The following is a 26,098-nucleotide window of genomic DNA, read 5'->3' on the forward strand; positions in this document are numbered from 1 at the left end:
TGTGTCACAAAACGCAACAAAACGCATGTCCATGCGCCCCCCCATGTTAAATATATGTGTATTTGAAGTGTCGTATCAGTGGCCCAAAGGCATTTAACCCCTTAAAAACATCAGTTACTTATTCAAATCTGTGAAAATGGGCTGTTTGCCCACTTTGATGCCAGTTCTGGTGCCCAGAACCCATTTGGGCCAGGCTGCAGGGACCTGGGTTTGATGCAGAGCATCACTGTCTGTGTATTGTAAGTGTCATATCAGTGGCCCAAAGGTATTTAACCCCTTAAAAACATTAGTTACTTATTCAAATCTGTGAAAATGGGCTGTTTGCCCACTTTGATGCCAGTTCTGGTGCCCAGAACCCATTTGGGCCAGGCTGCAGGGACCTGGGTTTGATGCAGGGCATCACTTTCTGTGTATTGTAAGTGTCATATCAGTGGCCCAAAGGCATTTAACCCCTTAAAAACATCAGTTACTTATTCAAATCTGTGAAAATGGGCTGTTTGCCCACTTTGATGCCAGTTCTGGTGCCCAGAACCCTTTGGGGCCAGGCTGAAGGGAGCTGGGTTTGATGCAGGGCATCACTATCTGTGTATTTTAAGTGTCGTATCAGTGGCCCAAAGGCATTTAACCCCTTAAAAATATCAGTTACTTATTCAAATCAGTGAAAATGGGCTGTTTGCCCACTTTGATGCCAGTTCTGGTGCCCAGAACCCTTTTGGGCCAGGCTGAAGGGAGCTGGGTTTGATGCAGGGCATCACTATCTGTGTATTTTAAGTGTCGTATCAGTGGCCCAAAGGCATTTAACCCCTTAAAAATATCAGTTACTTATTCAAATCAGTGAAAATGGGCTGTTTGCCCACTTTGATGCCAGTTCTGGTGCCCAGAACCCATTTGGGCCAGGCTGCAGGGACCTGGGTTTGATGCAGGGCATCACTGTCTGTGTATTTTAAGTGTTGTATCAGTGGCCCAAAGGCATTTAACCCCTTAAAAACATCAGTTACTTATTCAAATCTGTGAAAATGGGCTGTTTGCCCACTTTGATGCCAGTTCTGATGCCCAGAACCCATTTGGGCCAGGCTGAAGGGACCTGGGTTTGATGCAGGGCATCACTGTCTGTGTATTTTAAGTGTTGGATCAGTGGCCCAAAGGCATTTAACTGTTGTGAATTCTGTGGCTGAATTCACTCCTGTGGTCACAAGTGGTACTGCAGCTTCTGAGCTTCCTCCCTCAGGTGTTCTGGTGAGCTCTTTGGCTGCTTTGTTATTTAACTCCACCTGATTCTGTCTTCCTTGCTCCTTGTCAATGTTCCAGTGTTGGATCTGAGCTTCTGGATCTTTCCTGTGGCCTGCTGCTCTGCTTAGATAAGTGCTTCTTTGCTTTTGTTGCTGTTTTTTCTGTCCAGCTTGTCTATTCGTTTTGCTGGAAGCTCTGAGACGCAAAGGGTGTACCGCCGTGCCGTTAGTTCGGCACGGTGGGTCTTTTTGCCCCTTTGCGTGGTTTTTTGCTTTAGGGTTTTTTGTAGACTGCAAAGTTCTCTTTGCTATCCTCGCTCTATCTAGAATATCGGGCCTCACTTTGCTGAATCTATTTCATCCCTACGTTTGTCTTTTCATCTTGCTAACAGTCATTATATGTGGGGGGCTGCCTTTTCCTTTGGGGTATTTCTCTGAGGCAAGTCAGGCTTGTATTTCTATCTTCAGGCTAGTCAGTTCCTCAGGCTGTGCCGAGTTGCATAGGTAGTGTCAGGCGCAATCCACAGCTGCCTTTAGTTGTGTTTAGGATAGGTTCAGGTATTGCGGTCTACAGAGATTCCACGTCTCAGAGCTCGTTCTATTGTTTTTGGGTTATTGTCAGATCACTGTATGTGCTCTGATTACTGGCACACTGTGTTACTGGATTGCCTTCATAACATTTAACCCCTTAAAAACATCAGCTACTTATTCAAATGGCCAAAATTGACTGCCCACTTTGATGCCAGTTCTTATGCCCAGAACCCATTTGGGCCAGGCTGGAAAAAACTGGTTTTGATGTGGGGCGCCCTGTTCTATATATCTGCAGTGTGAGATCAGTGGCCCAAAGGCATTTAACCCTTTGTTCAGCGCTCTTTGGTGCCCACTTTGATGCCCATTTTTGTGCCAGTTTTATTGTTTTTGTAGCCGTTTTTAAGCGTATTCACATCAGGGCTCCTCGCTGCATTGTCTTTTATTATTGTGATGATCATTTTTTGTTGTTAAACGTATAAAAAAACTGAAAAGTAAAAAATGCCGAATAAGAAACTGACGAATAAGAAACCAACTTCAGCTTCATTTCTGAGTGTGACTGTTTATCCTCGGGATTACAGACTGGACTGGTATGCTGGATGCTACCCAGGCTGTGGGTCTTTCACTGTCTACTTTGTTTCGCCGGCTTTGAAAGGCAATATATTTTCCTTGTCCTTTTGCATGGTTTATGAAGCAACAAAAAACCAGCCTGGACATATAAATGGAAACAGCTCCTGTGTCGCCTCTCCAGTGGCAGCATTCCCACCCTGAGGACCCCAATCTGTATAGTATAATGTGAATACTGTCATGTGGTCTTACATATATGTTGACATGTGAACTGTGTACTGTGTCGGTGTACATAATGGAATGTGGCTGCAGGATCGTCACTGATTGGCCGATAGGACGGCATGTTTGCACCAATGAATGTTACCAATCAGATCGGCCGATTTCCCCCCAGCAATCAGTGATCAGTGTAATAAACGCATTTCTTTATTTTGCATTTCACTTTCTTTGTAGAGAAGTCAGTAAATGTGTCCGGCTGAGAACTACTACCACCGCCATGTGACAGCTGATGAGAGTGGTAGTGCAGCACTGCAGCCCGGCCACGGCCGCCCCCTGGGTCACGTGGTTCCATCAGGCATCTAAACGCCCGGGTTCTCTCCAGTCTCCACTATCAGGTCACATGACAAATCAGGCCGCGCCCTCTCAGTGGGTGGGTTTGTTGCTAGGAGCACGTGACGTACTTCCGGGACATGGCACCCACGTGGTGAGAGCGCAGCTTCTCCGATGAGCGTGACGTCACTGTACGGAACCGGGTGACCCGAACCGTCCACCATGAAGATCACCCGGCAGAAACACGCCAAGAAGAACATCAACTTCTACAAACACAACTTCCGCTTCCGGGAGCCGTTCCAGGTGCTGCTGGACGGGACGTTCTGCCAAGCGGCGCTGAAGAACAAGATCCAGATCAAGGAGCAGCTGCCCAAGTATCTGATGGGGGAGGTGCAGCTGTGCACGACGAGGTGAGGGGCGCCGCAGATCCCCCCCCCTTCCTAGGTGTCCCCCCTCTCCCCGGGGGCTCGTCCCCCTCTCTCTGCGCCTCCCCGGGGGCTCGTCCCCCTCTCTCTGCACCTCCCCGGGGGCTCGTCCCCCTCTCTCTGCGCCTCCCCGGGGGCTCGTCCCCCTCTCTCTGCGCCTCCCCGGGGGCTCGTCCCGCTCTCTCTGCACCTCCCCGGGGGCTCGTCCCGCTCTCTCTGCGCCTCCCCGGGGGCTCGTCCCGCTCTCTCTGCACCTCCCCGGGGGCTCGTCCCGCTCTCTCTGCGCTTCCCCGGGGGCTCGTCCCCCTCTCTCTGCCCCTCCCCGGGGGCTCGTCCCGCTCTCTCTGCGCCTCCCCGGGGGCTCGTCCCGCTCTCTCTGCGCCTCCCCGGGGGCTCGTCCCGCTCTCTCTGCGCCTCCCCGGGGGCTCGTCCCGCTCTCTCTGCGCCTCCCCGGGGGCTCGTCCCGCTCTCTCTGCGCCTCCCCGGGGGCTCGTCCCGCTCTCTCTGCGCCTCCCCGGGGGCTCGTCCCGCTCTCTCTGCGCCTCCCCGGGGGCTCGTCCCGCTCTCTCTGCGCCTCCCCGGGGGCTCGTCCCGCTCTCTGCGCCTCCCCGGGGGCTCGTCCCCCTCTCTCTGCGCCTCCCCGGGGGCTCGTCCCGCTCTCTCTGCGCCTCCCCGGGGGCTCGTCCCCCTCTCTCTGCGCCTCCCCGGGGGCTCGTCCCGCTCTCTCTGCGCCTCCCCGGGGGCTCGTCCCGCTCTCTCTGCCCCTCCCCGGGGGCTCGTCCCCCTCTCTCTGCGCCTCCCCGGGGGCTCGTCCCGCTCTCTCTGCGCCTCCCCGGGGGCTCGTCCCGCTCTCTCTGCGCCTCCCCGGGGGCTCGTCCCGCTCTCTCTGCGCGTCCCCGGGGGCTCGTCCCGCTCTCTCTGCGCGTCCCCGGGGGCTCGTCCCCCTCTCTCTGCGCCTCCCCGGGGGCTCGTCCCGCTCTCTCTGCGCCTCCCCGGGGGCTCGTCCCGCTCTCTCTGCGCCTCCCCGGGGGCTCGTCCCGCTCTCTCTGCGCCTCCCCGGGGGCTCGTCCCGCTCTCTCTGCGCCTCCCCGGGGGCTCGTCCCGCTCTCTCTGCGCCTCCCCGGGGGCTCGTCCCGCTCTCTGCGCCTCCCCGGGGGCTCGTCCCGCTCTCTCTGCGCCTCCCCGGGGGCTCGTCCCGCTCTCTCTGCGCCTCCCCGGGGGCTCGTCCCGCTCTCTCTGCGCCTCCCCGGGGGCTCGTCCCGCTCTCTCTGCGCCTCCCCGGGGGCTCGTCCCGCTCTCTCTGCGCCTCCCCGGGGGCTCGTCCCGCTCTCTCTGCGCCTCCCCGGGGGCTCGTCCCGCTCTCTCTGCGCCTCCCCGGGGGCTCGTCCCCCTCTCTCTGCGCCTCCCCGGGGGCTCGTCCCGCTCTCTCTGCGCCTCCCCGGGGGCTCGTCCCGCTCTCTCTGCGCCATCTTTCCTATACCTGTGGGTCAGCTGCACATTGAGGCTTATTCCACACTGACACACCCCAGGAGGAGCAGAGCGGGGGCCAGTGAGGAGCTGAGCTAGCAGGGATGGGTGAGGAGCGAGACCAGTGCGATTTGTTATTTTTCATCCCCTTGTTGGCCGCCCCTTATGTTCTGGGGTCTTCAGACCTCGGGGTGTGATATTCGGCTTCCATTGATGGCAGGCGGCGCTCAGTCGCTTTCTGCTCAGTGATTTAGATACAAGTTGAATTTCCGGGATGATTTCCAGCAGATCTGACAAATTAGAATTTTGGAGATTCGCTCCTCTCTGATTGGATGCTCTGAAATCCAGCACACAGATCGATATCTGATATCGGGGTAGTCCGGACCCCACCATGCTCATCGGGTGGTCGGTCGGTGGTTGATAATTCTCCTTCCATCTGTATCGGTAACACTCAGTGGGGCCAATTCATGAAGCTCTCAGCGCGTTTCATGCCATGTTTCGCTCCATACATTTAGTTTGGGAGCCCACCAGGCCCGTCCTCCTACCAGGTGTATAATGCAGGATCAGTAATGTAATGTATGTACACAGTGACTGCACCAGCAGAATAGTGAGTGCAGCTCTGGAGTATAATACAGGATGTAACTCAGGATCAGTAATGAAATGTATGTACACAGTGACTGCACCAGCAGAACAGTGAGTGCAGCTCTGGAGTATAATACAGGATGTAACTCAGGATCAGTAATGAAATGTATGTACACAGTGACTGCACCAGCAGAACAGTGAGTGCAGCTCTGGAGTATAATACAGGATGTAACTCAGGATCAGTAATGTAATGTATGTACACAGTGACTGCACCAGCAGAATAGTGAGTGCAGCTCTGGGGTACAATCCTCTCATCTCTTGGCATCACAGACTTGGCCCTATCCTGGATCTCATCAGATCTAACAGACCGGACATTGTGTCTCCCTCCCCCACACCACCTCCTCACTTCGCCCCCTGCCTGTGTTCCCCAAGGCTCTGTTCTAGGGCCCCTACTCTTCTCCATCTACACCTTCGGCCTGGGACAGCTCATAGAATCCCACGGTTTACAATATCACCTCTACGCTGATGACATGCAGACCTACCTATCTGGACCCGACCTGTCTGCTATTTCATCCTTCTTTTCTGCTCGCTCTCTAAACTGAACATGGACAAAACAGAATTCATCATCTTTCCCCATCTCACTCTACCCCTCCACCAGACCTATCCATCAATGGCTGCTCACTTTCCCCGGTCCCGCACGCTCGGTGCCTCGGGGTGATCCTTGACTCTGCCCTCTCTTTGAAGCCACATATCCAAGCCCTTGCCTCCTCTTGCCGATTCCAACTCAAAAACACTTCCCGGATCCATACATTCCTTGACCATGAAACCACAAAAACACTAGTGCACGCCCTTATCTCCCGTCTTGACTACTGCAACCTCCTACTCTCTGGCCTCCTCTCTAGCAGTCTGGCACCACTCCAATCCATCCTACACTCTGCTGCCCGACTAATCTACTTATCTCCCCGCTACTCCCCAGCCTCTCCCCTATGCCAAGTCCTTCAATGGCTTCCTATTATCCAGAGGCTCCAGTTCAAAACCCTCACAATGACATACAAAGCCATCCACAACCTGTCTCCTCCATACATCTGTGACATGGTGTCCCGGTACTTACCTACACGCAACCTCCGATCCTCTCATGATCTCCTCCTCTACTCCTCTCATCTCTACTTCCCACAACTGCATAGAAGACTTCTCCCGTGCTTCCCCCATACTCTGGAACTCTCTATCCCAACACATCAGACTCTCGCCTACCACAGAAACCTTCAAAAAGAACCTGAAGACTCACTTCTTCCGACAAGCCTACAGCCTGCAGTGATCCTCAACCTACTGAACCGCCGCACAACCAGCTCTACCCTCTCCTAGTGTATCCTCACCCATCCCCTGCAGACCGTGAGCCCTCGCGGGCAGGGTCCTCCCTCCTTATGTACCTGTGTGTGCCTTGTTTTACTCATGTTTATTGTACTTGTCTATATTTGCCCCGTTCACATATAAAGCGTCATGGAATAAATGGCGCTATAAAAATGTATAATAATAATACAGGATGTAACTCAGGATCAGTAATGTAATGTATGTACACAGTGACTGCACCAGCAGAATAGTGAGTGCAGCTCTGAGGTATAATACAGGATGTAACTCAGGATGAGTAATGTATGTACACAGTGATGGCACCAGCAGAATAGTGAGTGCAGCTCTGGGGTATAATACAGGATGTAATGTAACTCAGGATCAGTAATGTAATGTATGTACACAGTGACTGCACCAGCAGAATAGTGAGTGCAGCTCTGGGGTATAATACAGGATGTAACTCAGGATCAGTAATGTAATGTATGTACACAGTGACTGCACCAGCAGAATAGTGAGTGCAGCTCTGAGGTATAATACAGGATGTAACTCAGGATCAGTAATGTAATGTATGTACACAGTGATGGCACCAGCAGAATAGTGAGTGCAGCTCTGGGGTATAATACAGGATGTAATGTAACTCAGGATCAGTAATGTAATGTATGTACACAGTGACTGCACCAGCAGAATAGTGAGTGCAGCTCTGGGGTATAATACAGGATGTAACTCAGGATCAGTAATGTAATGTATGTACACAGTGATGGCACCAGCAGAATAGTGAGTGCAGCTCTGGGGTATAATACAGGATGTAATGTAACTCAGGATTAGTAATGTAATGTATGTACACAGTGACTGCACCAGCAGAATAGTAAGTGCAGCTCTGGGGTATAATACAGGATGTAACTCAGGATCAGTAATGTAATGTATGTACACAGTGATGGCACCAGCAGAATAGTGAGTGCAGCTCTGGGGTATAATATAGGATGTAATGTAACTCAGGATCAGTAATGTAATGTATGTACACAGTGACTGCACCAGCAGAATAGTGAGTGCAGCTCTGGGGTATAATACAGGATGTAATGTAACTCAGGATCAGTAATGTAATGTATGTACACAGTGACTGCACCAGCAGAATAGTGAGTGCAGCTCTGAGGTATAATACAGGATGTAACTCAGGATCAGTAATGTAATGTATGTACACAGTGACTGCACCAGCAAAATAGTGAGTGCAGCTCTGGGGTATAATACAGGATGTAATGTAACTCAGGATCAGTAATGTATGTACACAGTGACTGCACCAGCAGAATAGTGAGTGCAGCTCTGGGGTATAATACAGGATGTAACTCAGGATCAGTAATGTAATGTATGTACACAGTGACTGCACCAGCAGAATAGTGAGTGCAGCTCTGGAGTATAATACAGGATGTAACTCAGGATCAGTAATGTAATGTATGTACACAGTGACTGCACCAGCAGAATAGTGAGTGCAGCTCTGGGGTATAATACAGGATGTAACTCAGGATCAGTAATGTAATGTATGTACACAGTGACTGCACCAGCAGAATAGTGAGTGCAGCTCTGGGGTATAATACAGGATGTAACTCAGGATCAGTAATGTAATGTATGTACACAGTGACTGCACCAGCAGAATAGTGAGTGCAGCTCTGAGGTATAATACAGGATGTAACTCAGGATCAGTAATGTATGTACACAGTGACTGCACCAGCAGAATAGTGAGTGCAGCTCTGGAGTATAATACAGGATGTAACTCAGGATCAGTAATGTAATGTATGTACACAGTGACTGCACCAGCAGAATAGTGAGTGCAGCTCTGGAGTATAATACAGGATGTAACTCAGGATCAGTAATGTAATGTATGTACACAGTGACTGCACCAGCAGAATAGTGAGTGCAGCTCTGGAGTATAATACAGGATGTAACTCAGGATCAGTAATGTAATGTATGTACACAGTGACTGCACCAGCAGAATAGTGAGTGCAGCTCTGGGGCACAGGGTAAGTACTGCAGTTTTCGTATTTATCCCTGAATATGGAGGACATATGATTTCGTTGTCTGTAATGAGGGTGAAGCCTCGTGTTCTGTGTGATGACGTGCCCCTAATGATGTTTCTCTTTGTAGCTGTGTTATTAAGGAGCTGGAGTCCTTGGGGAAGGAGCTGTTCGGAGCTAAATTAATCGCCCAAAGATTTCAAGTGCGGAGCTGCGCTCATTTCCAGAGTCCTGTCAGCGGCTCGGCGTGCCTGTTATCCATGGTTGCAGATGACAACGCTCACCATTATTTCATCGCCACCCAGGTATCTGTGAGAAAACAATTTCCTGCTAGGATGGCTCTCCGCCTGGTTACCTGGGGGGAGTTCGGTTGCTATGGAGAATGTGGAGACATGGTCAGCGGGGGCCACTGCTGAGAGAACATGGCAGCGAAATACAACATGGGTGACAAGCGAGGGATACTGCAGGGTGGTCAGCCTCCCCAAACTCCTCCATAGCAGTCACTGGCGGCCATAGTGCGCGCTGCCCAGTGACCCAGATTTCACACATGTACTGGATATTAACCCCTTTACCCCCAAGGGTGGTTTGCACGTTAATGACCAGGCCAATTTTTACAATTCTGACCACTGTCCCTTTATGAGGTTATAACTCTGGAACGCTTCAACGGATCCCGGTGATTCTGACATTGTTTTCTTGTGGCATATTGTACTTCATGATAGTGGTAAAATTTCTTTGATATTACCTGCGTTTATTTGTGAAAAAAAACGGAAATTTGGCGAAAATTTTTAAAATTTTGCAATTTTCCAACTTTGAATTTTTATGCCCTTAAATCACATATGTCATATGTCATCACATATGTCATATGTCATCAGATATGTCATGTAAAATACTTAATAAGTAACATTTCCCACATGTCTACTTTACATCAGCATAATTTTGAACCAAAAATTTTTTTTTGTTAGGGAGTTATAAGGGTTAAAAGTTGACCAGCAATTTCTCATTTTTACAACACCATTTTTTTTTTTAGGGACCACATCTCATTTGAAGTCATTTTGAGGGGTCTATATGATAGACAATACCCAAGTGTGACACCATTCTAAAAACTACACCCCTCCAGGTACTCAAAACCACATTCAAGAAGTTTATTAACAGTTCAGGTGTTTTACAGGAGTTTTTGGAATGTTTAAAAAAAAAAAAAATTAACATTTAACACTTTTTCACAAAAAATTTACTTCTGCTCCAATTTGTTTTATTTTCCCAAGGGTAAGAGAAGAAAATGGACCCCAAAAGTTGTTGTGCCATTTGTTCTGAGTATGCTGATACCCCATATGTGGGGGTAAACCACTGTTTGGGCGCATGGCAGAGCTCGGAAGGGAAGGAGCGCCGTTTGACTTTTCAATGCAAAATTGACTGGAATTGAGATCGGACGCCATGTCGCGTTTGGAGAGCCCCTGATGTGCCTAAACATTGAAACCCCCCAATTATAACTGAAACCCTAATCCAAACACACCACTAATCCCAACCGTAAATGTAATCGAAACCCTAGCTTTAGGGTACCGTCACACAGTGGCATTTTGATCGCTACGACGGCACGATCCGTGACGCTCCAGCATCGTAACAATATCGCTCCAGCGTCGTAGACTGCTGTCACACTTTGCAATGTACGACGCTGGAGCGATAATTTCATGACGTATGTGCGATGTAGAAGCCGTTGGTTACTATGCGCACATCGTATGCAATATCGTGCACACCTTTGTTACACCATGCGATCATGCCGCCACAGCGGGACACTAGACGACGAAAGAAAGTTTCAAACGATCTGCTACAACGTACGATTCTCAGTGGGGTCCCTGATCGCAGGAGCGTGTCACACACTGCGAGATCGTAACTATATCGCTGGAACGTCACGGATATATCGCTGGAACGTCACGTTTCGTGCCGTCGTAGCGATCAAAATGCCACTGTGTGACGGTACCCTTAGCCCCAGCCCTAACCCTAATAGGAAAATGGAAATAAATAGATTTTTTTTTTTTTTATGTTTCCCTCACTAAGGGGGTGATGAAGGGGGGTTTGATTTACTTTTATAGCGGGTTATTTAGCGGATTTTTATGATTGGCAGCCGTCACACACTGAAAGACGCTTTTTATTGCAAAAAATATTTTTTGCTTTACCACGTTTCAAGAGCTATAATTTTTCCATATTTTGGTCCACAGAGTCATGTGAGGTCTTGTTTTTTGCGGGACGAGTTGACGTTTTTATTGGTAACATTTTCGGGCACGTGACATTTTTTGATCGCTTTTTATTCCGATTTTTGTGAGGCAGAATGACCAAAAAGCAGCTATTCATGAATTTCTTTTTGGGGGGGGGCGTTTATACCGTTCCGTGTTTGCTAAAATTGATAAGGCAGTTTTATACTTTGGGTCAGTACGATTACAGCGATACCTCATTTACATCATTTTTTTAAATGTTTTGGCGCTTTTTATACGATAAAAACTATTTTATAGAAAAAATAATTACCGTATATACTCGAGTATAAGCCGACCCGAGTATAAGTCGACCCCCCCTAATTTTGCCACAAAAAACTGGGAAAACTTATTGACTCAAGTATAAGCCTAGGGTGGAAATGCAGCAGCTACCGGTGAATTTCAATAATAAAAATAGATCATTATTTCCCCATAGCTGTGCCATATAGTGCTCTGCGCCGTTCATTATTGCCCCATATCTGTGCCCCATATAGTGCTCTGCACCGTTCATTATTGCCCTATAGCTCTGCCCCATATAGTGCTCTGCACCGTTCATTATTGCCCCATATCTGTGCCCCATATAGTGCTCTGCGCCGTTCATTATTGCCCTATAGCTGTGCCCCATATAGTGCTCTGCGCCGTTCATTATTGCCCTATAGCTGTGCCCCATATAGTGCTCTGCACCGTTCATATTGCCCCATATCTGTGCCCCATATAGTGCTCTGCACCGTTCATTATTGCCCCATAGCTGTGCCCCATATAGTGCTCTGCGCCGTTCATATTGCCCCATATCTGTGCCCCATATAGTGCTCTGCACCGTTCATTATTGCCCCATATAGTGCTCTGCGCCGTTCATTATTGCCCCATATCTGTGCCCCATATAGTGCTCTGCACCGTTCATTATTGCCCTATAGCGGTGCCCCATATAGTGCTCTGCGCCGTTCATTATTGCCCCATATCTGTGCCCCATATAGTGCTCTGCACCGTTCATTATTGCCCTATAGCGGTGCCCCATATAGTGCTCTGCGCCGTTCATTATTGCCCCATATCTGTGCCCCATATAGTGCTCTGCACCGTTCATTATTGCCCTATAGCGGTGCCCCATATAGTGCTCTGCGCCGTTCATTATTGCCCCATATCTGTGCCCCATGTAGTGCTCTGCACCGTTCATTATTGCCCTATAGCTCTGCCCCATATAGTGCTCTGCACCGTTCATTATTGCCCTATAGCTCTGCCCCATATAGTGCTCTGCACCGTTCATTATTGCCCTATAGCTGTGCCCCATATAGTGCTCTTGCACCATTCATATTGCCCCATAGAAAGCTCTGCCATTGTCGCTGCTGCTGCTGCAGTAAAAAAAAAACACATACTCACCTCTCTTGCTTGCAGCTTCCGGCGTCTCGTTCCGGCGTCTCGTCCCGGCGTCTCTGCTCTGACTGATCAGGCAGAGGGCGCCGCGCACACTATATGCGTCATCGCACCCTTGACCTGAACAGTCAGAGCGCAGAGACGCCGGGAAGATGGAGCGACGCCCGGCGGCTGGAACGCGGACAGGTGAATATTACATACTTACCTAGTCCCAGCGATCCTGACGCTCCCTCTGCCTGTCACAGCTGTCATCTGTGCCGCAGCCTCTTTCGCTATCAGCGGTCACCGGCACCGCTGATTAGAGAAATGAATACGCGGCTCCACCCCTATAAATAATAAAATTAGATCATTATTTCCCCATAGCTGTGCCATATAGTGCTCTGCGCCGTTCATTATTGCCCTATAGCTCTGCCCCATATATGCTCTGCGCCGTTCATTATTGCCCTATAGCTGTGCCCCATATAGTGCTCTGCGCCGTTCATTATTGCCCTATAGCTGTGCCCCATATAGTGCTCTGCACCGTTCATATTGCCCCATATCTGTGCCCCATATAGTGCTCTGCACCGTTCATTATTGCCCCATAGCTGTGCCCCATATAGTGCTCTGCGCCGTTCATATTGCCCCATATAGTGCTCTGCACCGTTCATTATTGCCCCATATAGTGCTCTGCGCCGTTCATTATTGCCCTATAGCGGTGCCCCATATAGTGCTCTGCGCCGTTCATTATTGCCCCATATCTGTGCCCCATATAGTGCTCTGCACCGTTCATTATTGCCCTATAGCGGTGCCCCATATAGTGCTCTGCGCCGTTCATTATTGCCCCATATCTGTGCCCCATATAGTGCTCTGCACCGTTCATTATTGCCCTATAGCTCTGCCCCATATAGTGCTCTGCACCGTTCATTATTGCCCTATAGCTCTGCCCCATATAGTGCTCTGCACCGTTCATTATTGCCCTATAGCTGTGCCCCATATAGTGCTCTGCACCGTTCATTATTGCCCTATAGCTGTGCCCCATATAGTGCTCTTGCACCATTCATATTGCCCCATAGAAAGCTCTGCCATTGTCGCTGCTGCTGCTGCTGCAGTAAAAAAAAAAACACATACTCACCTCTCTTGCTTGCAGCTTCCGGCGTCTCGTTCCGGCGTCTCGTCCCGGCGTCTCCGCTCTGACTGATCAGGCAGAGGGCGCCGCGCACACTATATGCGTCATCGCACCCTTGACCTGAACAGTCAGAGCGCAGAGACGCCGGGAAGATGGAGCGACGCCCGGCGGCTGGAACGTGGACAGGTGAATATTACATACTTACCTGCTCCCGACGTCCGGCTCCTTCCCCCGGGCAGCTGTCTTCGGTGCCGCAGCCTCTTCCTCTATCAGCGGTCACCGGCACCGCTGATTAGAGAAATGAATATGTGGCTCCGCCCCTATGGGAGGTGGAGCCGCCTATTCATTTCTCTAATGAGCGGTCCCACGGAAGTTGCAGCACAGAAGACCGTGGGACGGCAGGGGGGAGCGTCAGGACCACCGGGACTAGGTAAGTATGCCTCAGCGCCCTCACCCCCTCACCCGCCGACCCCACCGCTACCGTGACTCGAGTATAAGCCGAAAGGGGCACTTTCAGCCCAAAAATTTGGGCTGAAAATCTCGGCTTATACTCGAGTATATACGGTATTTTTGCATCGCTTTATTCTGAGGACTATAACTTTTTTATTTTTTTGCTGATGATGCTGTATGGCGGCTCGTTTTTGCGGGACAAGATGACGCTTTCAGCGGTACCATGGTTATTTATATCCGTCTTTTTGATCGCGTGTTATTCCACTTTTTGTTCGGCGGTATGATAATAAAGCGTTGTCTTTTGCCTCGTTTTTTTTTTTTTTTTTTTTTTACGATGTTCACTAAAGGGGTTAACTAGTGAGACTGTTTTATAGGTGGGACCGTTACGGACGCGGCGATACTACATATTTGTCCTTTTATTGTTTTTTTATTTAGATAAAGAAATGTATTTATGGGAACAAGATTATATATATATATATATATATATATATAATTTTATTTTTTTTTACACATCTAAAAAAATTTTTTTTACTTTTGTCCCAGGGGGGACATCACTGTATAGTGACAGATCGCTGATCTGACACTTTGCAGAGCACTGTGTCAGATCAGCGATCTGGCGAGCCCTGCTCCTTGCTTACCAGCGCCTTCTCTGGACCCGGAAGTAGTCCCTGCAGGACCCGGATGCAGCCCCACAGCCATTTTGGATCCGGGGCCTGCAGGGAGGAGACGCTCGTACAAGGTGAGCACATCGCCTTGTACCAATCGTCTCAGGGAAGCCGCAGGGAGCCCCCTCCCTGCGCGATGCTTCCCTATGCCCCAGAACACTGCGATCATGTTTGATCGTGGTGTGCCAGGGGTTAATGTGCCGGGAGCAGTCCGTGACCACTCCTGGCACATAGTGCCGGATGTCAGCTGCAATAATCAGCTGACACTCGGCCGCGCTCCCCCCATGAGCGCGGCCGATTGCATATGACGTACTATCCCGTCACTGTGAATTAAGTCTCAGGTCACCTTGACGGGATAGTACGTCATATGGGATTAAGAGGTTAAGGGGGCTGTCCTGATGATGGAGCCATCCATATCTGATCGGTGGGGGTCTGACACCCGGCGAGCTAACCAGTGCTGGTGTCAGATACCCCCAAACCTGATGTGCACCCATCCCAAAGACTGGACGTGCCCCTTACCCGTATTATCCCATTAGTATGCATGATATTGGTGTGAGGGGTTTATGGAGCGGAGCCCACGGCTGCCCACCTGTGACAATGGGTCGCCATGACAGCCCTGGGTATCTGCTGTGAAAGACCCTTGGTACCCTGTCCCTGCTGTCCTGGTACTCCCATGAAGCCCAGTAGTCATTCCTACTATTTACTGCAGCAATGGAGTTTTTAAGTACCGTGTTTTTCGCTTTATAAGACGCTCCGGATTATAAGACGCACCCCAAATATTGAGAAGAAAAATATATATATTTTTTTTTTAACAAAATGATGGTGCTACTTACAATCCATGCGTCATATTGCTTACTGGGGGTGGTGGGTGCGGTGAAGCGGGGTCCCTGCTGGAAGAGGCAGGAGTGTGGAGATTGCCGCAGGCTGGGATGGGGGGGGGTGTTCCGATGTGTGGCGCGCTGCTGACGGACAGCCATCCGGGCAATTTTTAAATTTGTGGATGTGACTGGCAAAAGTTTTACAATGATATAAATATAGTAAGAAGAAGAATTGTAGACACTCCTCCTCTGAGCCACAATAACTAGATTAATCATTTAATAGCTAATTATCCACTATTGGTTTCAATATGGCTTCTATAATATCTTTGCACAGATTGTGTCTCGTGACCGTGTCTCAGAACACAATAGGGCTCTCTGGGTAAAAAAAAAAAAAAAGGTTTAAGACCGCTGGTGTGTGTGATGGTTGGTACTCGTGTGTTGGGTAAAGGGAATCTGTCCGCAGATTTTGCCATGTAATGTGAGAGCAGCATTATGTAGGGGCAGAGACCCTGATTCCTGTCATGTCACTTACTGGGCCGCTTACTGCAGCTTTGAGTGAAGTCCTGTTCTCTCTTCTGCTTATTTAGCAGAGCTCTGAATGCTGAGCTTTGTATAATCCCTTTGTATGCACACACTGGTAGGGGTGGGGTTATACAAGGATCATGAATATGGAGGACTACATGCCACCAGATTTACTAGTCCTCTAGTGATAAAAATCACTGATTTTTCAGCAGGTGATTATCAAAACTACAGCAAGCAGCCCAGTAAGTGACACATCGCTGGAATCAGGACCTTTTGCCTCATATCTCAAATTAGGCGACAAAAACATTGTCCCAGATTCCCTTTGTGTCCAGCAGCACGCTCAGGTGTGGACGGTGTGTGATCTACTGGACCAGACGTGACATTTTGCCATCTGCCTCACTTCTGACCTAGAACTCAAGTCTTTGTCACGTCGGTTTGACTCGCCACTTCACAACACATTGTAGTTTTTTTTTTCTTTTTTTTTCTTTTTTTTTTATCATTGTTTGTGTCATAGAAAAATCAGAAATAAGCAAAAAACAAACAAAACTAAATCATTCTTTATATATAGCAATTAAATGCATAAATCCTCCCGAAATATGGAATATAAGTGATAATTGGACACACCCAGCTGAGTGCACATTAGTTTGTGTCGTCTGTTGTATATATGAGAGGCACGCCAGACGTGTGCCGACCTTACCGGCCATAAGGAGCGTTGGCGTGTGGCTTCTGTATCTGTACTCGCGCTCGCCAATACTAATCCTGATCCTGGACACCTGCCGCCTCTCTGCCCTGCATCACATTTCCGGTAGGTTTTACCTCTGGAGGATTTATTAAGGCTAGGTTCACATTGCGTTAATGGCAGTCCGCTAACGGAATCCGTTACATAGCGCCACTAATTTAATGTAACGGATCCGTTAGCGCACCCATTGACCGCAATGTATCTAACGCATCGCTAACGTATGCCATTTTTGGCATGCGTTAGCGATGTCCCGTTATTTTCTGCCGGAACTCAAACGCTGCTTGCAGCGTTTTGGGGTCCGTTCTCGCTAGTGCAGATCGGGCATCTGCGCTAGCGGGATCGCTAAACGCAATCCGTTTTTGGACATTGCGTTAGCGCATTCCGTTAGCGTATGCGCTAAACGGATTGCACTAACGCAATGTGAACCTAGCCTAAGTTACCTGCCAGATTGTCCCTTCAGAGGAACTCTAGCGCCACCTATTGGAAGCGGTGATCCTAAAACTTGCTTATTTAATTTCACAGAGGAGCATGCATGGCCTATAAGTCTCCTCACACTGACATGCCAGGCCTAACTTGTCACTCTCCACAAGGAGAAACGTTACCCCTTAGGCTAGGTTCACATTGCGTTAAGGCCATCCGTTAAGCGCATGGTGCTAGCGGATTGCGCTAACGCAATGTACCTATAGGGTTCCCGCTACCGCAGATCCCCCGATCTGCGCTAGCGAGGAGCGGGTCTCGGACGCTGCAAGCAGCGTCCGAGGTCCGTCACAAAATAACGGCACATGTGCTACAGAGAAAAATAACATTGCTGTCAATGGGTGCGCTAACGCAGAGGTCCCCAACTCCAGTCCTCAAGGCCCACCAACAGGTCATGTTTTCAGGATTTCCTTAGTCTTGCCCAGGTAATAATTGCATCACCTGTGCAATGCAAAGGAAATCCTGAAAACATGACCTGTTGGTGGGCCTTGAGGACTGGAGTTGGGGACCTCTGCGCTAACGGACCCGTTGCATGGCATTAATTGCGACAATTTCGCCGTGCAACACAGTCCGTTAGCGTTAACCCATTAACGCAATGTGAACCTAGCCTTAGACCTCTGCCAAATTCAGAAATCCGAGGTACAGCAGAGCACAATTCTGGGGGCTTTAAGTAAGAAAGCCCCCCGGCTTTCTGCTGGGAATAGGTCCCGGGTCTGCGTAGAAGAGAAATGGAAGGAAACTTACCTGCTGTGTTGATATTGCATTGTGAATATTGGCTAATGAGCGTTGGTTTCTGGTGGGCAATGACGGGTGGGTGATGGTGAGGGCATCAGATATTAGAAGGGAATATCGAGAGGAGGCCAATTTGGGGAAGGCAGCCTTCTTCCTCTGTTAAGCCCCGGCCACTGCCGCACCTCTTCAATTCGGCTCCGCCTACGTCTGCATGCGCCCATCTAAGAGGTGGTAGAAACGATGTTCTCTTCTGTTGGAGCAGCAGACCAACTCCGCGATCTGGGCGACCAGTAGGGATTATGCTTGTTTTTATTAAATTTTTTTTGTATATTGTATTTTTTTTATATATCTATTTTTTTTTTTTTTTTTCCATCCAGGACCAAGAACTTTCCAGCGCGGTGAAAAAACTGGCCGGCATCCCCCTGATGTTCATCATTCAGAACACGATGGTCCTCGACAAGCCGTCCCCCAGGTCTGTGGCCCAGGTCCAGGCTCTCCAGGCCGGCCATCTGTTTCCCGAGCATCAGAAACACAACATCGCGCATTTGAAGAGCGAGCAGGGTATCGTGCGGGTCACAGAGCACAGAGGGAGGAAGAGGAAACGCATCGGGGGCCCTAACCCTTTAAGCTGCCTTAAGAAAAAGAAGAAAAATCCCTCAACGCCGGCCGCTGAGCAAGCGAAGAAGAAAAGGAAAAGAAAGAGAAACAAGCCCTCAGTAACGCCCACCCCACAGACTGCATAACTGAGACCCCCAAACTGATTGCTGAAGATTAGACACTTTTACAGCCAGAGGGATCATAAAATCTGTACAGCCTGGCTGCTGCCTTCCGGAAACGGCGCCACACTTGTCCGGTAGGCTGTGTCTAGTATTGCAGCCACGACTGTTAAATTTTAATAAATTGTATTTATTTCAGTAAGTGAAATTTTGAGCTCTTTATTTGTGTACAACTTAATTGCATTTTGCTTTCTCTTGAACCGCGAGTTGTCTCATATATTGTACGTAGGACTCCCATTATGGCGTTGGAGCTTGTTAGGAGTTGTAGTAGATAAGATGGTCACGTGTTGGAGACTACTGGCCCAGGAAATACTCTAATAGTATGGTGCACAAGGAGACTTTGAAAAACTAAGCCGGATCTTCACATTTTTGTAGAATCTCTGCTTCAAAACATGCTAAAAAAAATAATAAAAAAATACCGGTGTGCACATACCCTAAGAAGTATGGACTGGACTTGAAGGTGATGCACATTAACTACACTGGTGCATTCTTGCAAACAATTTAGACAGCACAGATATTTGTGATGTATCCGTGTGTTGCAGACTATAGGACGCCCCAGACCATAAGACACACCCTGAATTTTGGGATGTAAAATAAGAAGAAAAAATGTTTTTAAATAAAATGGTGCAGTGGGTAGTAGTCCATTTTAACGGCAGCTTGCCGGGGAAGGGACGGTGGCAGTGGAGCCGGGCCACAGAAGGCATGGTCACTGCTTCAGGAGGCTTGCGACGGCAGGAGTTGGGCAATGCAGCGGGGGCTGGGAGGACAGGGCGTCCAGGCAGTGAGAGAAGAGGATATCCAGGCGATGCGAGGCTGCGGGCCCTGGGCTGGGAGGAGGGGACATCCAGATGGTGCGAGGCTGTGGGTCCTGCGCTGGGAGGAGGAGGGGACATCCAGGTGGTGCGAGACTGTTGCCCTGGGAAGAGGGGGCGTCCAGGTGGTGCGAGGCTGCGGGCCCTGGGCTGGGAGGAGGGGACATCCAGGCGGTGCGAGGCTGCGGTTCATAGGCTGGGAGGAGTGGATGTCCAGGCGGTGCAAACCTGTGGGCCCTAGGCTGGGAGGAGGGGACATCCAGGTGGTGCGAAGCTGGCGGCACTGGGCTCTCACAAGATGTCGGTGAGCCAAGTTCCCTTTCCCGTTGATTTCCCTACTGTGAGTATCAGGGAGGCGGCACATGCACAAATTGTGATCTCGCTCTGCACTTGCGCCACCTTTTGTGGCCATTTTCCCAAAGCCCACAGTAGGGAAATTAATTGGAAAGAGGGCTCTGCTCACCTGCACCGCCATCTTAGGAGATATTGCAGCCTCGCACCACCTGGACGCCATGTACTCCCAGCCCAGGACCCGCAGCATTTCCCCCACTCCTGTCGCTGCCAGCCTCCTAAAGCAGTGACCCTGCCTCCTGTGACATTGGTGCACCGCAGCCGCCCCCTCCTCCACCCCTGGTAAGCTACCTTCGGATTCTAAGGCACACCCCCACGTTCCTCCCAAATTTTAGGGGGGGAAAAGTCTTATAATCTGGAAAATACGGCATTTAGCTCAAAGTATTGTCTCGACAACTCACAATTGGAACAGTCCTGTCATGAATAGTTCTACATAAACTCACACCCTGCAGTTGTGGAACAAGAATATGTCCATCTGACGACAGCAAGAGTATTCATGGAGGCGAGGTATTAAAATGCAAAATATATTAGAAAGTTGTAAATACCTTTCAGTAATCAATCCCGTTTTTATGTATGGAGCCAGTGATACGGCTGTTAGTTCTGAGTTGTCATAAAAAATGTAACCTGGAAGTCATAGACAGATGAGGTTGGAGGTGCAGTAGGGGCGAGACCGTGCGTTCTAGCTGTCTGTCAAAGGGCAATTGGGCAGGAAGATGCCGCTTATCCGGGTGCAATTGCACAGCCAGGCTCTGACTTTTGCTGCTTGTGGTTTGTCAGTAGCCTTGTATGTAAGAGATTCTTCCTGGCTACCAATGGTGATGTCTTGGCCAGGATTGCAGCTTCAAAAAGAGGCAAAATTCACTGCAGTACAGGTTAACGTGATCTACAGATATTCTGGGTTCAACGACTACAACGGTGATTCTTATAGAGGATCTCTGCATCAAAATGAGCCCTGGGTAGCATCTGTTGGTATAGGCTGCACCTGCCTGCTGCTATTCCTGAGCAAGCTCTGCGCTGCTATTGAACCATTCCCACAGCTGAGTCGTCTTTAGGAGATGTTCCTGGCACTTACAGGACTTTCTTGGGTTCCCTCAAGTCTTCTTTAAAGCAATTGAACCTCTCTCTTCGATGTTGCTGATTTGATAGCAGGTTGATTTAGGGGCAATCTTCGAAGCAGCAATGTCCTTGCTTGTAAAGCCCTTTAGATGGAAAGTATTGATGATGGCACATGTTTCCTTGGAGGTATCAATGATAAACAGAAGAACACAACGATTTCAAGCACCAACCCCATTTTAAAAGCAACCAGTCTGGTCTTCTCACCCTTTTATGCTGATTTAAATTATATCAGCTGCCTTGTCCTCGAAAACTTTCTCCTGAGCGAACGAGAAGATCACTGAAATAATATAAGCAGTAATTTTGTGTAAGTTAATTTTCATGGCAAGGAATCACTTCAATGTTTGGCAATTCATCTGATAGCTCATTATAATAATCTAGGGTTCATGCATATTGCTGCTATGAAAACTGGATCAGCAAAATTTGTGAAAATGAAAATTTGTGGCCAGCACTGTAAACATGTATGACATAACCCTGTCTGTAACAACCAGAACTATAAAACTTGTCACTTAGCCCTCCTCGTGAACCACATAAAAAAACTAACAAAAAAAAGCCAGAATTGTAGTTTCATTATAATTTGCTTTTAAAAAAAAAAAGAATGAAAAGCCACAGTCTTAGAAAATGTTGCCAATAATTGCTACGTTTTGTCACACCAAAAATAAGTCCTCACAGAGCTGTGTCGATGAGAAAAAAAAAAAGTTACAGCTTTTACGATATGTTGACATATACAATTTTTTTTTAAATTGAGTGTTCTTTAATGTCTATTTTCAAAAATATCTGTTTTGGGGGTCTAATAACTTTTTCTTTTGTAAATTGGAGTTTATTTGTACGGCACCAGCCAGGAGGACGATAAAGACAAAGGGCATCGAAGGAGCTATGTCAGAATCGAAGAGCCTACCCTCCGTCCCTCCTCGATATTCAAAGCCATCATTACAAGAAAACTTCAAACCCGGATTACACAAAATCCACAAAACCAATTTCTTCCCCTCAAGTATCTTTTTTAATCAGTATCATAGCGCCAATATGGCTATGTTTGTACTTTGCATCTCAAAATCCTGCTGACCGGTTCCCTTTAAGTAGTATGTTACAAGTCCACCTGAGCATTAATGTAGGGAACCCTCATGATCCTGAATGCAGGAAGCTCATCATTCTTCAGAGACACCCCCCTAATAGATCCTTCATCAGCCATGTGTGAATCCAGGAACCACACTATCCTCCAGTGACTCCTTCAGATTCTGGACTAGACACAACACGTCGTCTGCTTGTGTGGTTAGCAGGATGGGACCGGAGTTTAGTTTACGAGTGTGTTTCAATAGGTGCGTGTTCTTAATGAAGTGTGGTCAAAGAGCTGTTATAAATTACTAAACACCCTCTAATAATAATAATGAGATGACTCTGTTCATGCTATCCCTATCTACACAGCAAAGCTTACAAGTGAACTAGAGGACAAATCTCCTTTAGTGACCAACGGAAAATTTCAATCTTATTAATTCAATAGTCATTTAAAAGGGTAAAATTACATTTTTTTTAAACACTTAAATCAGCAAAATTCTGATAACTTTTTATTATCTTATTTTACAAAATTATTTTGTGAGCAATCTTAATGCAACACAAAGTTTAGTTTGTTTTTTTGTGCTCTCGAGAACTTCTGATCCTGAGCTTGGCATATTTTCTGTACGGTGGTGAAAACTTGATATGTGGAGGAAGCGATATAATGAACCGAACCTTGAAAACAACTTTCTACTTCCAGATTAATGTCACAGTACAGCGGTTCAAGGACCCGCAATAAGTCTGGATGTCGGCGCCATCAGCTGTGAAATAAAGTTTGTTTGTTGCAGTGGTGACCGAGCTAAAAAGCGCAATGATTAAATGAGGGCGGCGAATGCTATACATGTGGAAAGTGTGTAATTATTATCTATTAGGGCTGTTTACAGTCAGACTGCCTGGTCACAAATCACATCGTACAGATGAATTGTTCATTGATTATATGTTTCATGCAAAACATTAAGAAAGTGTAAACTTTTTGCATATTTTTGTTCTATTTTTTTTCTTTTCAAAGGGTTATTCCCAATATTAAAGGGTTACTCTTAAGATAGGAAGTTATTCCCTATTCATAGGATAACGTCATGATCACCGAGTGTCCAACCGATAAGACCCCCACTGATCTCGAGAACTGGGGCTCTACTCCATGTTTGTCAAATGTATAGGCCCCTGCAGCATTGTAAATTTTATAAGACATAAATGTTGCCCCCTCCCACATTATGTCGTGATGTCCCCAATCCTGATAAATAGGCTTCCCTTTCTGGTATACATGTTCCCCATCCTGGTATACAAGCACCCCATCCTGATATATATGTCCCTCAGCCTGGGCCCATCCTATTATATACTGCATGTTCCCCATTCCGAGTGCACCCGACACAGACAATGGCAGCCCTGGCACACTATGCGAACACGCTTTCTTCAGCGTTGCTCAAGGTGTGCAGAGCGGCAGTGGAGAAAATCTCTCTTAGCAGAAGACTTCATCCACTATAAGTTCATGCTCAAAACCTATAACTCTGCCCTTTCTCTGGCCAAACAATCCTACTTCACCACCCTCATCACCTCACTATCCAACAACCCAAAATGACTTTTTGAAACCTTAACTCCCTCCTGAAACCTAAACTACAGGTCCCCATCTCAGTGGTGAGGATCTGGCCACTTATTTCCTAGAAAAAATCAACCACATCCATCAGAATGTCTCAGCGCAATCTCCTCAGTGCCTGGATCCCCTTCCCTGCCGCACCTCAAGCTCATTAGCCATCTTTGAGCCTGTTTCAGAAGAAGAAGTTTCCAAGCTCCTCGCTTCTGCTCGGCCTACAACTTGCAATAGTGACCCCATTCCTTCACCTCTCCTGCAGTCTCTCTCACCAGTTGTCACCACTCACCTGACTAAAATATTTAACCTCTCTTTTTCTTCAGGCATCTTTCCCTCCTCATTTAAACATGCCATCATTACCCATTTACTTAAAAAGCCATCCCTGGACCAGAACTGCACGGCTAACTACAGACCTGTCTCTAACCTTTCCTTCATCTCTAAACTCCTGGGACGCTTGGTCCACTCCCGTCTAATCCGCTATCTCTCAGATAACTCTCTTCTTGACCCCTTACAATCTGGTTTCCGCGCTGTACACTCCACTAAAACTGCCCTCACTAAAGCCTCTAATGACCTATTAACAGCTAAATCCAAAGGTCATTGCTCTCTGCTGATTCTCCTGGATCTCTCTGCCGCATTTGACACTGTATATCACCAGCTCCTCCTCACTATGCTCCGCTCTATAGGCCTTAAGGACGCAGCCCTCTCCTGGTTCTCCTCCTACCTCTCTGACCTCTCATTCACTGTATCTTTTGCCGGCTCCTCTTCCTCTCCTCGTCCCCTTACTATCGGGGTTCCGCAGGGCTCAGTCTTGGGCCCCCTCCTTTTCTCTCTATATACTGCCCCTATTGGACAAACAATCAGCAGATTTGGGTTCCAGTACCATCTCTATGCTGACGACACCCAATTATACACTTCTTCCCCCGACATCACCCCTACCCTAATTCAAAATACCAAGGATTGTCTGTCTGCTGTCTCTAACATCATGTCCTCCCTCTATCTGAAACTAAATCTCTCCTAAACTGAACTACTTGTTTTTCTCCCTTCTACTAACCTCACTCTACCCAACATTGAAATTACCCTGGAGGGTTCAACCGTAACTCCCAAGCAGCATGCCCGCTGTCTTGGGGTGATATTGGACACTGAACTTTCCTTTACTCCCTATATCTGATCACTCACTCGCTCCTGTCACCTGCATCTTAAAAACGTCTCCAGAATCCGACCTTTTCTCACCTTTGAAACTGCTAAGACTCTTACTGTCGCTCTTATTCATTCCCGTCTGGACTACTGCAACTCTCTTCCGATCGGACTCCCTCTTACCAATCTTTCTCCTCCCCAATCCATCTTGAATGCTGCAGCCAGGGTCATATTTCTGTCCAGCCGCTTCACCGATGCCTCCATCTTCTGCCAGTCATTACACTGGCTACCCATTCGCTACTTGGTCCAGTATAAACTCATCTCTCTCACCCACAAAGCTCTCCACAGTTCTGCACCGCCTTATATCTCCTCTCTCATCTCTGTCTATTGCCCTACACGTGCCCTCCGTTCTACAAATGACCTAAGACTAACCTCCCCCGTAATCCGAACCTCGCATCTCCGTCTCCAAGACTTCTCTCGTGCTGCGCCAGCTCTCTGGAATGCACTGACTGAAGATCAGACTGATACCTAGCCCTGACCTATTCAAGCGCGCTTTGAAAACCCATCTCTTCCAACACGCCTACCACATCAACTACTCAGTAAATTAACTTTGCCCTGTTCCCTCCTTCCAAATATTATCTGCATGTGAATCTGCACCCTACTATTCATCTGTCTCCACACCCTCCATGCACATGATAACTGCACTTGATACTTGACTATTGCACTTAAACACACGGGCTGATGACCGAATCATGCAGCTTTATATGAAAATCCCTATCCTATATAATAATTGCCTAGAATACTACTTCCTGCAATTTGTGCCAACTTCCGTGGCTTTGTCCGGAGCTAATGTCCGGAGCTAATGTCCGGAGCTAATGTCCGGAGCTAATGTCTGGAGCTAATGTCCGGAGTTAATGTCCGGAGCTAATGTCCGGAGCTAATGTCCGGAGATAAGTGACGTCAACAGTGTCCAGTGTCTGATTGGTTGCCGCCTGCTGCGAGCGACCAATCAGAAACGTGCCGTACTGTGACACACTCCGCCCGCCATTTTGGTGTGATTTTTGAATTTTTACCTCACAGCAAGTTTCTACTGCGTGGAGGCGGGCCCAGTGACGTTGCTCTTCAAGCTCCTGCCGAATTTCGTCAAAAAAATGATAATACCATTTACCAAAACTATATATATTTAGTTGTGAAGTGGTTCAGTGACATTTTCACACCAATTTTGAACTTTTGTTTGGTGTTTTCTCCATATACTGCCTATTATTTTTGTTCTTTCTTACTATTATTTATTAATTGTATTATTCTTACATTTGAATAAATAAAGTATATATGGATTCTAGACTCCCGATTCTTTAGAATCGGGCTGCCATCTAGTTTATTATAAATGCCAGACCTGAAATAACAAGCACTTTTCACCTATTGTGTCCCCCCATTTCCTTGTAGATTGTAAGCTTGCGAGCAGGG

General features: G+C 48.1%; 1 protein-coding gene across 1 annotated transcript; it reads left to right on the forward strand.

Annotated features, from left to right (window-relative positions):
- Nucleotides 1-2,978: 2,978 nt before the first annotated feature.
- Nucleotides 2,979-18,737, forward strand: UTP23 (UTP23 small subunit processome component). Its single transcript, XM_069731803.1, has 3 exons — nt 2,979-3,280; nt 8,825-8,999; nt 18,191-18,737. Exons 1-3 carry the CDS (start codon nt 3,093-3,095, stop codon nt 18,554-18,556), a joined length of 729 nt encoding a protein of 242 aa, XP_069587904.1. The 5' UTR covers nt 2,979-3,092; the 3' UTR covers nt 18,557-18,737.
- The last annotated feature ends 7,361 nt before the right edge of the window (nt 18,738-26,098 follow it).

The sequence above is a fragment of the Ranitomeya imitator genome, chromosome 6 (genome assembly GCF_032444005.1).
Source record: "Ranitomeya imitator isolate aRanImi1 chromosome 6, aRanImi1.pri, whole genome shotgun sequence".
In the NCBI taxonomy this organism is placed as follows: Eukaryota; Metazoa; Chordata; class Amphibia; order Anura; family Dendrobatidae; genus Ranitomeya; species Ranitomeya imitator.

Bases quoted from the DNA above. Each gene is read 5' to 3' on its own strand.
- UTP23 (XM_069731803.1), top strand. From the start codon at position 3,093: ATGAAGATCACCCGGCAGAAACACGCCAAGAAGAACATCAACTTCTAC. The intron at 3,281-8,824 runs GTGAGGGGCGCC...TTCTCTTTGTAG, and splicing joins GTGCAGCTGTGCACGACGAG to CTGTGTTATTAAGGAGCTGG. The intron at 9,000-18,190 runs GTATCTGTGAGA...TTTTCCATCCAG, and splicing joins ATTATTTCATCGCCACCCAG to GACCAAGAACTTTCCAGCGC.